This window comes from Geotrypetes seraphini, chromosome 10, assembly GCF_902459505.1.
Source record: "Geotrypetes seraphini chromosome 10, aGeoSer1.1, whole genome shotgun sequence".
In the NCBI taxonomy this organism is placed as follows: domain Eukaryota; kingdom Metazoa; phylum Chordata; class Amphibia; order Gymnophiona; family Dermophiidae; genus Geotrypetes; species Geotrypetes seraphini.
In genome coordinates this window covers 18698694-18714359 of record NC_047093.1, presented here as the reverse complement: position 1 = coordinate 18714359, position 15666 = coordinate 18698694, and the positions used below count along the sequence as shown (strand labels likewise).

The following is a 15666-nucleotide window of genomic DNA, read 5'->3' as shown; positions in this document are numbered from 1 at the left end:
CGAGTCTAGCTTTCCTGTCACCCAGTTAAAGAAGCTGATAAGATTGGATTGGCATGACCTGCCCCTAGTGAATCCATGTTGACAGGGATCCCTCAGATTTCCCTCATCCAATATTGTGTCTAATTTACCTTTAAGCAGGGTTTCCATGAGTTTACACACTATTGATGTGAGACTCACTGGCCTGTAATTCGCAGCCTCTGCTTTGCAGCCCTTTTTGTGCAGAGGAACAACGTTGGCTGTTTTCCAGTCTAGGGGGACTCTTCCCGTACCTAGGGAGAGATTGAAGAGCGTGGCTAACGGTTTCGCCAGAACATCGCATAGCTCTCTGAGCACTCTTGGGTGCAAATTATCCGGTCCCATAGCTTTGTTCACCTTAAGTCTTGACAGTTCTCTGTAAACATCAGTTGGTGTGAACTCAAAATTCTGAAATGGGTCTTCCATGCTTTGCTTTGCTTCCAGACGTGGCCCTTGCCCTGATGCCTCGCAGGTGAAGACTGAACAGAAGTAATCATTCAGTAGTTTGGCCTTATCAGAATCTGTATCCACATAGTTTCCTTCTGGCGTTCTAAGGCGTACTATCCCGTTTGTGTTCTTTTTCCTGTCGCTAATGTACCTGAAGAAGGATTTGTCCCCTTTTTTAATGTTCTTCGCTAGAGTTTCTTCCATTCGAAGTTTGGCCTCTCTGACTGCTGTTTTGACCGCTGCAGACCTTGTCCTATATTCAATGTTTGCTTCTTTTTTCCCCGTGCGTTTGTATGAGAGAAATGCTTTTTTCTTTTCTTTGACGAGGTAAGAGACCTCTTTAGTGAACCATTGGGGTTTCTTTTTTCTTTGCTGTTTGGTTACCGATTTTATGTAGCGTTCAGTTGCCTCATGAAGGGTCAACTTCAAGGTTGACCACATAGCTTCCACATTATCAGTTACTTCTTGAACCTGCAACGTCTGATGGACGAAATCACCCATGCGTGTGAAGTCGGTGCCTCGGAAATTGAGTACCCTTGTTTTTGTTTGTGACCTGGTGAAGCCTTTCTTAAGGTTAAACCATACCATGTTATGGTCACTGGTGGCTAGCGTTTCTCCCACCGAGACCTCCGAGACGCTTTCCCCGTTCGTAAGTACCAGGTCCAGGATGGCCTGGGCTCTAGTGGGCTCTAGTACCATTTGTTTGAGCCGTGCTCCCTTCATGGATGTTAATATCCTCCTGCTATCACAAGTTTTCGTTGAGAGTGTGTTCCAGTCTACATCAGGCATGTTAAAGTCTCCCATCAGAACGACGTCCCCCCGTAAGGTGATATTCTCAATGTCTTCGATTAATTCTGCATCCTTGTCCTCCGATTGTCTTGGGGGTCTGTATACCACACCAAGGTACAGGCATTTTTCTCTGCCTCTGGCCAAGTTCACCCAGATGGATTCCCCAGTATACTTGACATCCGTGATCCTTGTTGTCTTGATGTTCTCTTTGATGTAAAGTGCAACCCCTCCTCCTGACTTACCCTCTCTGTCTTTTCGAAGCAGGTTGTATCCTGGCATAGTTATATCCCACCCATGAGAGTCTGTGAACCATGTTTCGGATATTGCTACTACGTCTAGGTCTGCATTAACTATTTCTGTTTCTAGTTCTAGAAATTTATTCCCTAAGCTGTGTGCGTTAACATACATAGCTCTCCACTCTTTCTGTCTGCTAGGCTCCTGTAGTGAGCCATCCATTTGAATTAAAGTGTCACCTAGTGATTGTTTTGCAATAAGGGTACTTACCTCGGACTTAGAAGCGGAGATTTGGTTCACCCCATCAGGATTGTTACTTACTGCTCCGGTGTAAAAGTGGGTACCCACCCCCGACTTACCTAGTTTAAAGCCCTTCGAAGTAGGCGGGCTAGCCTGTGTCCGAATACATTCTTACCTCTGTTGGTCAGGTGGAGTCCGTCTGGTCCCTGTAGTCCCTGTAGTGCCTCTCCGTGATTCAGGAATCCGAAGTTCATTTCCTGGCACCATCGTTGTAGCCACTCATTCGTCCTCAGGATACGTTCATCCCTGTCCCTTCCTCTGCCCCTAACTGGAAGAATTGAAGAGAATACTACCTGTGCTCCTGTCCGCTTTAGCCTCTTTCCCAGAGCTCCGAAGTCTCTAGCTATGTCCTCCAGGGAGTTCTTGGCAGTGTCGTTCGTCCCGACGTGAATGAGCATCATGGGGAAGTGGTCGTGGGGCCTGAGAAGTTTATCCAGACAGGTGGTCACATCTCGTATTCTGGCTCCGGGTAGACAGCAGACCTCCCTTGACTGCATATCCGGTCTGCATACTGGTCCCTCGGTGCCCCTCAACATGGAGTCCCCAATTACTATCACTCTACGCTTCTTTTGGGGGTGTCGATCCATTGTCCTTGGAGATGCGTGTTGTTCCTGTTCCATGTCTACATTGGTAGTTTCTTCCTGCAAGACCTGGAATCTGTTCTTCAAGGTCAGATGTGGAGTCGATGTGGAGCTGCCCTGGTGAGAGAAAGAGTGAGAAGGTGAAGAGATTGTAAATGGGGGGGGGGGGGTCTCCTACGTTTACCTGTGGAGGAGGTCACTAACTGCCAGGAGTCAGTGTCTCCATCCATCTCCTGAACAGCAACAGTTGGTTTCTTTGTTGACGGCCCTGGTGTCATCATGGGTGATCCGTCACGAGCCCGTTCTGTGATTTGGGATAGCTCCTGCACTATCCCATCGATATAGGCCTCATCCTCTCTAATGCCTCTCAGACGTTTCACCTCCTCCCTGAGGCTCCTTAGTTCCTGCATGATGTCATCATCTTGCTGGCCGACCTCCTCTGTCTGTGTAGAGGCCATAATTCCATCCTACTACAAATTCTAGATACAATAGGTATCACAGATAAAGTTGTAGTTTGAAGGATTTCTAAAATCAAGAACCTATAGAGTTAAATCAGACAAAGAAAAATCTGAACCTTGGTCAAACCCCTGCGAAGTTCCCCAGGGATCCCCTCTATCTCCTACACTCTTCAACCTATATACAGCCTCCCTCAGCTCCTACCTGGACAAACAAGGCATAACCTCATACAGCTATGCAGATGACATCACCATTCTCGTACCCTTCGATCAACCAAAACCCTCCATGACAGACACAATACACCAAACATTAAAATCAGTAGCGACCTGGATGAAAGATCACAAGCTGAAATTGAACCTAGACAAAACTAAATTCATCCTCCTCGAAAACAACAAAATACCAACCATAACCAGCATTGAAATCAATGCAATCAACTATCCCATACAATCCACTCTAAAATTACTAGGAATAACAATCGACAGATGCTGCACCATGCAACCGCAAATCAATAAAACAATACAAAAATCATTTTCAGTCATGAGAAACTTAAGACAAGTTCGGAAATTCTTCGAAAAATCACAATTCCAGTTTATAGTACAGTCCCTAATACTAGGCCTACTAGACTACTGTAATATCCTCTACCTCCCCTGCCCTGCAACAATAACAAAACAACTACAAACAATCCAAAACACAGCACTAAGACTCATCTACTCATTGAAGAAACATGACCATATTACAGAAGCATATCTCAAATCGCACTGGCTTCCAATCCCAGCAAGAATACAATTCAAATTCTACTGTCTGCTATTTAAGACTTTATACGGAGACGGTCCAAGCTACCTGAACAACCGCCTCATCCACAACACCTCAACCAGACATAGGAAAACTCACACCCCATTCTCATACCCCCCAATTAAGGAAATCAAACGGAAAAAACTATATGATGGCCTACTAGCCACTCAAGCAGCCAAACTAGACAACCAAATTTCCAATCTACTGAAGGCATCCGTTGACTACAAGACTTTTAGAAAATAAATAAAGATCATACTCTTCAAGAAAGCCCTGAAAAAAGAAATAACACCGCAAGTTTCAAACACCACCTCTCACTAAAGCCAACTACCCCAAACAAATAACCATACTCATTTCTTACTCTCTTTGAAAATGTCCAAAATTCTTTTTATATTTTTTAATTTTATTTTGTAAGTTCTTGTTGTAATACTTCCTTGATAATTCTTTTGTAATCCGCCTTGAACTGCAAGGTAATGGCGGAATAGAAATCCCTAATGTAATGTAATGTAATTATCACTCAAATCTGCAAAGATGGCTGCCGCCGTGAACTTCTCTCATTTATCAACATCTGATGTCACCCCAGGGGGGCTCACAAACAGCTGTTTTCTTGCTGCCGAACACTTAAATGCAGAATCAATGTGTGTTACTTTTACATTGTTGAAACCATATAATAATAGTTATAATAGATATAATTGCAAAGTATGGGGGGTGGGATTTCTGATTTGATATTAAATGATTAGATTAATAGGACAGAATATATAATATATTATATGATATATGTACTACATATGAATTAGTAGGGTTGGGAGGGAGGGTTTAAATATTATGATTTAAGTTAAATTGATAGAGAATCAAGTGATATTGTATAAGTTTAAATGTTATTTTATGATACACTTGTTGTAAGATGTAAAATGAATAAAGAATTAAAAAGAATCCATATAGCATAGGCTAGATTAAAAAAATAAGTGCCTATGCTATATGGTTTCAACAATGAAGAAGTAACACACATTGATTTTTATCAATGTGCGCTCATCAGCAGTTTTAATCTCTATATAAAGTTATGATGTCTTTCTCTTTCTGTTATTGTAGGCCAAGGTTGGAGGTGTTGTCCCAGAAATAGATGGGAGAATTTTTTTAAAGAAAAATGACTCCTCACTATAAATGTCATGTCATTTGCTTTGCTTTGAAGTCCTGTGAATGCTACAGAAATGCTGAATAGTTGCTGGAGAGAGATTGACATACTAGTTTTTAATGAGGGTCTTTATTAGACAATGGGTCAGGGAGGCGGGCAGCTGTGTTTTTCTTATTATAGGTATATTTAATATATTAGGGCAAATAAATTGTATGTTGGAAAATCATGTAGCCCTGTCCTATGACACAATTTTATTTGGGGTGTCCATGAGGGCTAAGTGGCAGTTATCCTCTAATAATAACAAGCTTTTAATGATTTTAACAGGAGTTGCCATTCAACAAATAACATACAATTGGAAGGATTATAGAGGGTTAAATTACTGCTTTTGGTGGAGTTCGGTGTGTCATATGTATGAAATGGAAAAAACATTGGCAATTAAAAAAGGATATTTTAATAAATTTAAAGATGTTTGGGGGCCATTAATAGATTATTATAGTAAATAGATTATTATAATAAATATTATTATTTTACCCCCATTTATTATGTATGTGTGGAGGGTGGGGGGTGGGGGGGTTTAAAAGTGTTGGATATTTATAAAGATATATGTATGGGGTTGAGGGAGATAATTCTTGTGGTGTGAAATTTGTAATAATTTCAAGTGGAAATGTATATTATAAAGTGATTTATTGTATACTTGTTTGAAAATTTATAATGAATAAAGAAATTTAAAAAAATATATATATATTAGGGCTAGAGAGTTGAAGTAGGCCGCTGTCTAGGCCTACCTCGTAATGGAGACTCCACACACTATATACTGGTTTCAATAGGTATACATTTTATTAACAAATCAGTAACAGCTTACAAGAATAAATCATTCAGCATATAATGGAACAGATGTGATCCTCAGATCTGAGGGTCCTCTGATGTCTGTTCAGCTTACTTCTGCTTATAGGCCTGATTTTATACATTTTCTGGTGGTCAATACCACGTTAGCCTAAATCACATGATACATCTTTATTGGTTGTTTTTCTTATACGTCAATGCATACGTAGATTCATTTATTGGCTTATCTATTTGTGTCATCTTATACGTCTGTTCAGTTTGCCGTAAGGCCTAACCCTTTCCTGCAAATGTCCTTTTCCCCTTACCATATATGCAATTCCGAGTCCAAAATTCCTTTTCTGCTGTGGTAACACATGATATATCTTGCTAAATAATGTTCTTGAGTACTCTGTTTTTCTGACCATGAGCTGTGTTCCTCTTTGCATAATATCCGGCCAGGTGCCATGCATCGGAATTTAAGTCTTGTTTCTTACAAGTTTTTGCTTACCATAGCTAACTCAGAAACAGAACATTTCTCAATCACTATAGGCCAGCTGGCAAGTGGGTTATGAAATATCTTTTACAGTTCATATACTGATTTATTAGAGCAAGAGGGAGGGGAGGGGGTTTTTCTCTTATGAGGTCTGGTTACTTCACCTTTATCCAAAGGACTTGTTTTGCTTCACCTGTATCACACCAGGTCTTCTTCTTCTTCATCTCATCCTCTTTTCCCTCTCAGAGTGATAAAACATTGAATTACAAGATGGCACAATTTTGTGAGGCCTACTGGTAACTGAATTATTGTGTATATACCTCCACAAAAGCAAATTTTTTAAATGATCACAACAATACACCACAGTGTGTGAAAACGTCCCAGAAAAAAATCTAATAAAAAAACACAAATCTCTGGGAGAAACAACTAAAACATTCAGTCATTCATAATTCTCCAAAAAAACAATAAGAGAAAGACATCAAACTTTATATTGCCAATCAGTGTCCCGCAAACTTTCTCGAGCCATGACACACTAAAGCAGGGGTAGGGAACTCCGGTCCTCGAGGGCTGTAATCCAGTCAGGTTTTCAGGATTTCCCCAATGAATATGCATGAGATCTATTTGCATGCACTGCTTTCAATGCATATTCATTGGGGAAATCCTGAAAACCCGACTGGATTACGGCCCTCGAGTACCGGAGTTCCCCACCCCTGCACTAAAGGATAGTGGCCGTGGCTCGAGGCACCTGGAAGTGCGCAGATATCACCGTGATGACATCATGCGCATGCATAACGTCATCTGTTGGTGTCCGCGTGTGTGTGTGTGTGAAGGCCCTCCAGACAAGCCCTGAGATGCCAGTGGGGGGTGCTAGAAGGGAAGAGGGCCAGAGAGAAGGCTAGGTGCTGGCGCCCACTGATTGCCTCTCGTGGCGAAAGTCACCTCTCCTCCTCCCCAATGTACCATGGCACATCTGAAATTTCAGGAGGCACACAGTTTGAGATACAGTACACTGGCCTAATAGATCACAGGGCCTGTCAATATAAGTTCTGATTAGAGGTCTGCACGGGAACGGGGATCGCGGGGATCCCGCGGGTCCCGCGGGGATCCCGCGGGTTCCCCCCCTGGCCCACGGGACTCCCACGGGGACGCCCCCTGGCCCACGGGACTCCCACGGGGATGCCCCCCTGACCCACGGGACTCCCACGGGGACGCCCCCTTGCCCACGGGACTCCCACGGGGATGAAAACAACCTACCTAAATTCTGGCGATGCAAGTCTGGCGTCGGGTCGGGAAATAGCCATGTTGAGCAGTGAGCTCAGCACGTACACAGATGAAAGCCTTGCTTGCTGATTGGTCCGGCGGCCCCGCCCCACCGTGCCGCCGGACCAATCAGCAAGCAAGGCTTTCATCTGTGTACGTGCTGAGCTCACTGCTCAACATGGCTATTTCCCGACGCGGGCATTAGGCTGTTTTTTGTCATTTCGGGTGGGGGATGGCAGCGGCAGCAGCAGCCTGAAAAAGAAATCATCCTGGCCGGGTTCGGTGTCATGCTCCGGAGCTTCTACAGCCTTCCTATCTCCCTCTCCCTTCTACCTGCGGCTCTCTTCGGCAACTCAGCAGCAGCTTCTGACGTCGGGGCGTACCCTCTGCGAGTCCCGCTTGTTTCAACTTCCTTTTTCCACAAAGGTGGGACTCGTAGAGGGAAGGCCTCGATGTCGGCAGCTTGTCTTGATCACCGCTGCTGACGAGTTGCTTAAGAGAGCCGCGGAGCAGGGGGGTGTTGCCAGGTGCAGGTAGAAGGGAGAGGGCCAGATGCAGGACTCGTGGGTGAGGGAGGAGAAGAGAGAGGGGAGAGAAACAAAAGGAAATATTTCATACTGGGCTGGGCCGGAGTGGAGGGAGGGTGGAAAGATTCTGGCTACAGGGTGCATTAACAATGGAAAAGGGGGGAAAGCTGAAAATGGAGATAGTGACACAAAGAAGAGAAAGGGTAAGCAGGACCTTCTGAATAAGGATAGAGATACAGAGGGGACATGAAGAGGAGGTGAAATAGAGACATAGAAGTAATGCTGAAAAAGTGTGTGTGTGGGGGGGGAGATAAAGACATTGAAAGGGCAAATGGTGAATATGGGGTAAAGACAAGGACAGAGACAAATGAAGATTCTGAAAAAGTGGTGAGATACGGATATAGGTGAGATGGACACAAAGAAGGGTGATGCTGGAAAATAGGTGGAATGGTAATTCTGACAGACACAGAAGGGAAATGCTGGATCAAGGAGAGATGGGGCTCAGGCTGGATGGAATGAGGAGAAATGCCTTGTTGGCCCGGAACTTCCTCTCCTACGTCAGAATTGACGTCAGGGAGCGGAATGCTGGTCAGCGCGACGCTTCTGCAGGGAAAGCTTGGGACAGCGGTGGCTTGGGGACTATTCCCCGATGGCGGTGGCAGCAAACCGAGTGGCTTGGGGGAGGGCACGGAGAAAGAAAGAAAGGGGGCAGACAGAGAGACAGAAAGAAGGGGGAACAGGGAGACAGAAAGAAAAAGTTGGGGGAGAGAATGAGGTCTGGAGGAGAGGAAACATACAGGAGGCTGAAAGAAAGGAAGAAAGATTGGATGCACAGTCAGAAGAAGAAAGTGCAACCAGAGACTCATGAAATCACCAAACAGCAAAGATAGGAAAAATGATTTTATTTTCAATTTAGTGATCAAAATGTGTCTGTTTTGAGAATTTATATCTGCTGTCTATATTTTGCACTATGGCTCCCTTTTACTAAACCGCAATATTGTTTTTTAGCGCAGGGAGCCTATGAGCATTGAGAGCAGCGCGAGGCATTCAGCGTAACTCCCTGTGCTAAAACCTACTATTGTGGTTTAGTAAAAAGGGAGGGGGTGTATTTGTCTATTTTTGTATTTTGTTACCGAGGTGACATTGCATAGAGTCATCTGCCTTGGGAAATGTATATGGCAGATATCTTTGTTTTGTGTTCAAAAGAAAAGGAAATGCATTTCTGGTTTTATTTCTACAGTGTTGAAGTACTTGTTGGCCCTTGCTGTGACTGGTGGGGATCCCCAAGCACCGCCAGCAGAGGACCTCCTCTAGAGATGGTCAGAACTCCCCTCCACCAAGCGCAGCAGTTGCTGGCAGCATCCATGAGCCACTGAGGTGCCAGCATCTGTGACTCAGGGACGCTACTGCTGCCTGCCAAGCTTGGCAAAAGGGACCCCAGGCCAACTGCAAAGGAAGTCCTCAGCTGACAGTTTGTGGGTTCTCATCAGCTGAGTATTTATATTTTATATTTACATTAGAGGTTCTGGTAGAAACCCATTTACAAAGTATGTATTCTTCCCAATTAATATTTCCAAATTAATAGTCTCTTTGCTTATTTGTAAATGGGTCTCTACCAGAGCCTTTAATTCAGTAGCATAATTAAATAAAATAACTATTTCTGAAGTTTATAGGGAAGGATGGTGACGGAGGGGATTCCTCGCGGGGACGGGTGGGGACGGAGGGGATTCCTCGCGGGGACGGGTGGGGACGGAGGGGATTCCTCGCGGGGACGGGTGGGGACGGAGGGATTCCTCACGGGGACGGGTGGGGACGGAGGGATTCCTCACGGGGACGGGTGGGGATGGGTGGGATTTTGGCGGGGACGGGTGGGGACGGGTGGGATTTCTGTCCCCGCGCAACTCTCTAGTTCTGATGCCTCTCTCCCTCTGTTATTGTCGGTTGGAGAATTATGGGTATTTTGCCCAAATGGGGGTGTGAATACTGAATGTTTTAGTTGTTTGTCCCTGAGATTTGTGTGGTTTGTGTAATATACCTGACAGGACAAATTGTCAGGTATGTTTGGGGGTCATGTTAATTTGGCTTTTATGCAGAGACTTTTATCTTGATATGTTGTTTGCTTTCAAAAATGTTCAAGTGATATGTGAAAATTGTCCTTTACTATGTATATTCACTTGATGTAAGAATTAAAAATGAATAAAGAATTCAAAAATGTTCATTTTTGAAACTTAGATCACAAACTCTTCTAAAACTGAACCTGTCTTTTTCACAGTAACACCTCATCGAAAAAGCCATCAGAGTCGAGCCCGCTCCCTCTCGTCCTCTCCTCCTCCAGCCTCCAGGTATACACATCACACACAGTTTGAAGATGCCCTGAATAAGGATGTAAGAGACCAAAAGGGCAGAATTCACAGAGAGAAGCAGAAGGAACTGGATCAGCAAAGGACCAAAACACAGGTAACTCTGGCCCAGTCCTTGCTTTCTTTCAAGTCCAGATTTATTGTGTGCATATAAAATTGTCAATTGTATTTGATCCAGAACCAAGAATGGTGCTTCTGAGTCCAGCCAGCTACCATGCAGGCATTGCAGTCTTCTTCTGACACATGCTCCGTTTTCTGCTACCTCCAGGTAGTAAGCAGAGACTACGATGAGAAACTGAGGCACTACAGAGATACTGAAAGAGTCCAGTTGTCCAAGCTTCAAACAATACTTCACAAAACAGTAGGTGAAACTAAAGGCTAAATGCTGGGTGAAGGATTTTGTGATGGACTGAAGCTGGAAGTAGAAAATGTTAGGCAAGTCTGCATGGGAGGCATAATTGCAGATTTTGCCTCTGCAGAGTTCATGATCCTACATGTTTTTGCTTTTTTGAATCAAGTGGAAAGGACTTGTGGATTTCAAATCCCCCTTATATGTACCAGATGAGTTAAGGAAGCATTTGTTTATGCCCATGTACAAGCAAGTGGAGATGGAGCACATAATTTTTCAGTGCATTATAGGATCTTGTACATCTCCAACAATTCAGAATTCTTCTGCCTACAGGAGGTGATAGGTGTCGGCTATGCAGTTCTGAGCTTAAATTGATGTTAAAACCTTTTGTGATCCAGGTGGTGACTGGTATTTCAGAAGTTAGGTGGTTGGACAGCCTCAGTATTAGATTTGGCTGCTGCTTGAATTCAGGTCCTTGGGGAATACCTGGTGGTACCAGGTCCCCTTCCCTTCCTTCTCCCCTCCAGCCCCTGCAGATCTTTGTTTCTTCTGTCTTGCCTCCATCAGTTGCTGACAAGTGAGTCTGTTTTGCTCAGATGAGAGTGTTGCACTAATTCAGAGACTGTAAGCAAGACTTAATTGTACCTGGAGGAGAGGGCTATTAGAGTACTTGAGATGCTGCTATGGCAGTACCAGTAGGGTCAATGAAAATCTGTTCCTGTTGTGGGGCACAGCTCTCATCTTTGGGTGCCTGCTCATCTTGCTTCGCTTTAAACACATTCTCTAGTACATACACAGTATAGGGCAAGACATGACCTATTCAGGTAGATAGAAACACACATCTGGTGGGTCGGTTAATGCAGCTACTGAGTTCTTTTAGGTGCGGGACCTTTCTGAGGTGGAGATACCCTGCTGATAGATGGACATAAAACCTTTATTTCCTGGACTTGTCTTGGTATGACTAAAGGACAAAAAAATCCATCAGTAAGATCTCATTTCTCCTTGTATCCTACTCCACAATTGTACCTGTATTCAAACTGCATATCTGTAGTTTGTTTTTTTTTTTACATTTAACCTTTCGGGTTTTTGGTTCTCATTTGAATTTTGAGAAAGTGGTATGCGTTTGTTTTTCGGTGAGAGGGCATCTTCCCCCCCACCCTCAAGAACTGTTCTGTTCTCAAATAATTTTGAGAATATAACAGTATCCATGTACCTTGTTTGCACTTTCTAAGTGTAACACACACACGAACCTCTGAGCTGTGTACGACATTGAAACTCTTGCTCAGAATGGCTGTAAATACTCATCTGTAAATGGTAATTCAACATCTTGGGCTCCCTCTTGGCCAGAGTGACCTGAAGTCTTCAGGAGCAGGACTAGTTCCCAGTTAACCCCTTGTAGTAGGTGTATCCACTGCAGTCGTGTGCAGATTGACCACCATTAAAAACCTACAAACATGAGGGCACAAATTGTGCTGAACTGAACTGTCTAAATTCATATGAATTATCCTCTGCTTTGCATTCCACTCATTTTTAAAATCTTAGATTTGAGGTGGTCACACTGTTAAGGTATGTTTGTATTGTAGGATAACTTTATCATATGAGGCGTGTTATGCTCTGCCCCCTCCCCCCTTCTAGAGTCTTGTAGTTGGTGAATTAAAAAGTTTTGCACCCTTCTGGCTCCCGTGCTTGCTCCTCCCCTGCTCCCATCCTTCTGATGCTTGATTTCAATATATCTGCTTCCCAGGAACGAGAATTTAAAGAATCAATTTTTAAAGAATCTGCCAAACCATCTCAACCAGGAAAAGTTTTTTCCCAGAGAGTCGCAGCTCGAAGTGCAAGAGGTGGCCAGAGGATGCCAAGCAGGCCATTGGTCAGATCGAAGAAAGTAACTTCAAGTAAGAATCACAGAACTATAGTTTGGAAAAACTGTCTTAGGCTGAAAGAGGTTACTGGAGGGGGGGTAACTTTGCAATAAAACTCCTGGGTGAGAAGCTCAAAAAGGCATCTGCATACATGTAAAATGCTGAATAAAATAGGTTCTCAGAACCAGTCCAATAGCATGCGAATACCAATGCTGGAAAAGCTGTAAATATCTGCATATATTTTGTTCCTCTATATCAGTGGTCTCAAACTCAAACCTTTTGCAGGGCCACATTTTGAATTTGTAGGTACTTGGAGGGCCTCAGAAAAAAATAGTTAATATCTTTTTAAAGAAATGATAATTTTGCATGAGGTAAAACTCTTTCTAGTTTATAAATCTTTCCTTTTGGCTAAGTCTTAATAATAATATTGTCATTTATAGCTAAAGAGACATATGATCAAGAAACTGATTTATTTTACTTTTGTGATTATGATAAACATACCGATGGCCTCAAAATAGGATCTGGCGGGCCGTATGTGGACCCTGGCCCGCATGTTTGAGACCACTGCTCTATATATACATCACAACTCCACTTGTGTTCTAGGATCATCATAAAATAAGAAATTTTGAGTTTAGTATGACTTTATATACCATACTCTGAGGAACCTTTCAGAGCAGTTAATAATAGCACATATATTATGGAAAACAGAAAGGATGTTTCCCAAGCCTGACTGGGCATATGATTTACAAAGCAGCTATTGATTTATTCCGCATTGTTCCACCATTCTAGTAAGATTAGAGTCTGATTTCGTCAAATAATAACAAACTTTTATTTCTTTAGCACTCTCCAGACCAGTAGAGGTTAATCTTTACGAATGGGTATATATCCAATCATGACCAGCAGGTGGAGACTGAAAACAAAACTGTGGGACAGTATATAATATACTCCCTTCTCTATTTACCTCAGTCTTCTTTCAGTCTCCAGCAGGTGTTGAGTGATCTGTACCCATCTCCCTTGGTAGGGCTGTTGGAATTTGTTTAGGGGGTTTCTAGTCCCTGTTTTTGGCCGGACAGAGCTTGGGCGGGCCTGTTTGGGGGTCCGTCCGACCTCGGGGGTGTCAAACCCGGCGGGTCTCGAGCGGGATCCTTCCCCCCACTTCCTCCACCTCCCCACATTTTTTTAGAGGAGCCTCAGCAGTAAGCCTTGCCCCCTAAATCAAGCAAGGCATATTGCTTCGAGAGCCTGTGGAGTCTGTTCTGTAAAAAAAAAATCCTGAGGTAGTGCCGGTCTGCAGGGTTGCTTCCCTGTCAGTTTACTGTTTTTTACAGTATTTTTTCATCTAACTGGCACTTTGTTTCTAGCTAGGTCGCGTATGGAGCAATTGTGCCCTTCTCCGGGGGAGTGGGACACAATTAGGTCAAGCCGTGAGGCACTCGCGGCCGGACTGAACTCGGTAGTTTGGCCCGGTGATATGGTGGAGCTCCGTCGGCAGCGGCTGCAGGCGCCCAGAGCTCCCCGCCGATGGTGCCTCGCGAGTCGGCTGGGAGCAGTGGGGAAGCCCGGTCTTCCCCAACCGCCCACGGAGGGATTCCCCAAAGGATTCCCTCTCAGCTGATTTTTTGACAGCTGATGCCGACTTGCCTGTTTTAGCGGCTGGGACTGTTCAGTCTTCTCAGCCGCTACAGGCTATGGAGGGAGCATTTTTGGCGGGAAAGTCGCCATTTTCACAGTCTGGCCCCTCCATTTTGTCTTCCACCTCAGGTGACCTTCCCCCTGTATTGGAAAAACAGGGGCAGGTTTCTGCTGGGTCCCCTGCTGTGGCAGGGAGTCCCTTGGGACCCCCGGGGAGGTTTTTTCCCGATTTCTTTTTTTCTTTGTGCAGAGCCTATTTTCAGGCGGCTGGGGGTCCCGGATGCGCCCAGGGGGTTTTGGGGAGTGGGGTTTCCTCTGCGCTCCCTGCGGCTTTGCCTCTCTCGTCTGTTGTGACATCCCCTCCTCCTCCTCCCTCGTCCAAGCATCCGCAGGTGTCTTGGGATGAGAATTTATGGTCTGAGGAGCGTGTCAGTCTGGATGAGGACCTGGACCCTTTTGACCTGGACCCAAGCCTGACCAGCATATGGTTTTTTTGGGGGTTTTTTTTTTGTTTTATAAATCTTTATTCATTTTCTTATGTTACAACAAGTGTTTTTAAATAAATTCATTATAAACTTGAATAAACACACTTGATTAAATCACATATTAATATCAAATTTAACATTTCTTTAGAAAATCAATATATTATAAAGTTATAATATTTTGTAAGAAATTTAAATTTATACAATTATTATTGAATATAATAATCTCCCTTCCCTCCCTCCCTCCCTATCAATACAGAATGAGAAATCTTTATTCATTTTCATATGTTACAAAAAAAAAAATATAAATTCATACTAATATTTCAGAAAACTAAATTTATATAATTCTTAGTTAATATAATAATATCCCATCCCCTCCCCCCTCCCTTCTATTCAGTAATATATGAATTAAATTTCTAAAATTATTCTTTCCATATATCATATTATATATATATCAAGTATTAATATATTATATAATATTTAGAAATATGATCTCATCCATTTTTCTCTCTAATCAAATTCTAGCATATGGTTTACAAAGCAGCTATTGATTTATTCCGCATTGTTCCACCATTCTAGTAAGATTAGAGTCAGATTTCGTCAAATAATAACAAACTTTTATTTATATTGACTGGAGTTGCCATTCAACAGATTACATTCAATTGGAAAAATCATAGCAGATTAAATTACAGTTTCTGGTGGAATTCTGTGTGTCTTATATATAAAATGGAGCGCACAATAGCAACACAAAGAGGATATTTTGGTAAATTTCAGAATATTTGGGGACCATTAACAGATTTTTGTAATGAGTAATAATGTTTTTCCAAAGTAAGATATTTGACATGGAGGGTTATCCCAGGACAAGCAGGCAGCTATTCTTGACTGATGGGTGACGGCACCGACGGAGCCCCGGTACGGACAATTTTAGAGTGATCTCACTCTAAGAACTTTAGAAAGTTCTAGCTCGGCCGCACCGCGCACGCGCGAGTGCCTTCCCGCCCGATAGAGGCGCGCGGTCCCTCAGTTTCTTAGTTTCCGCGGAGCTAAGAAGACGCGTTTTCAACGGCTGTTGAAATTTTTTCCTAACTTGCCTTCCCGCTCGCGTAAACGTTTGGCTTAATTTGCCTTTTTTCTTT

The 15666-nt window shown here is 43.5% G+C and overlaps 1 protein-coding gene across 5 annotated transcripts in view; it reads left to right on the top strand.

The window, feature by feature from the left end:
- CEP95 (centrosomal protein 95) overlaps positions 1–15666 on the top strand; it is a 125227-nt gene that overhangs the window by 87328 nt on the left and 22233 nt on the right. For all 5 annotated transcript variants that reach the window (XM_033962076.1, XM_033962073.1, XM_033962072.1 and 2 more), the window contains 3 exons: positions 10118–10302; positions 10474–10566; positions 12299–12449. In XM_033962076.1, coding sequence (XP_033817967.1) covers positions 10118–10302; positions 10474–10566; positions 12299–12449 — 429 coding nt within the window. The remainder of the gene's footprint in view (positions 1–10117; positions 10303–10473; positions 10567–12298; positions 12450–15666) is intronic.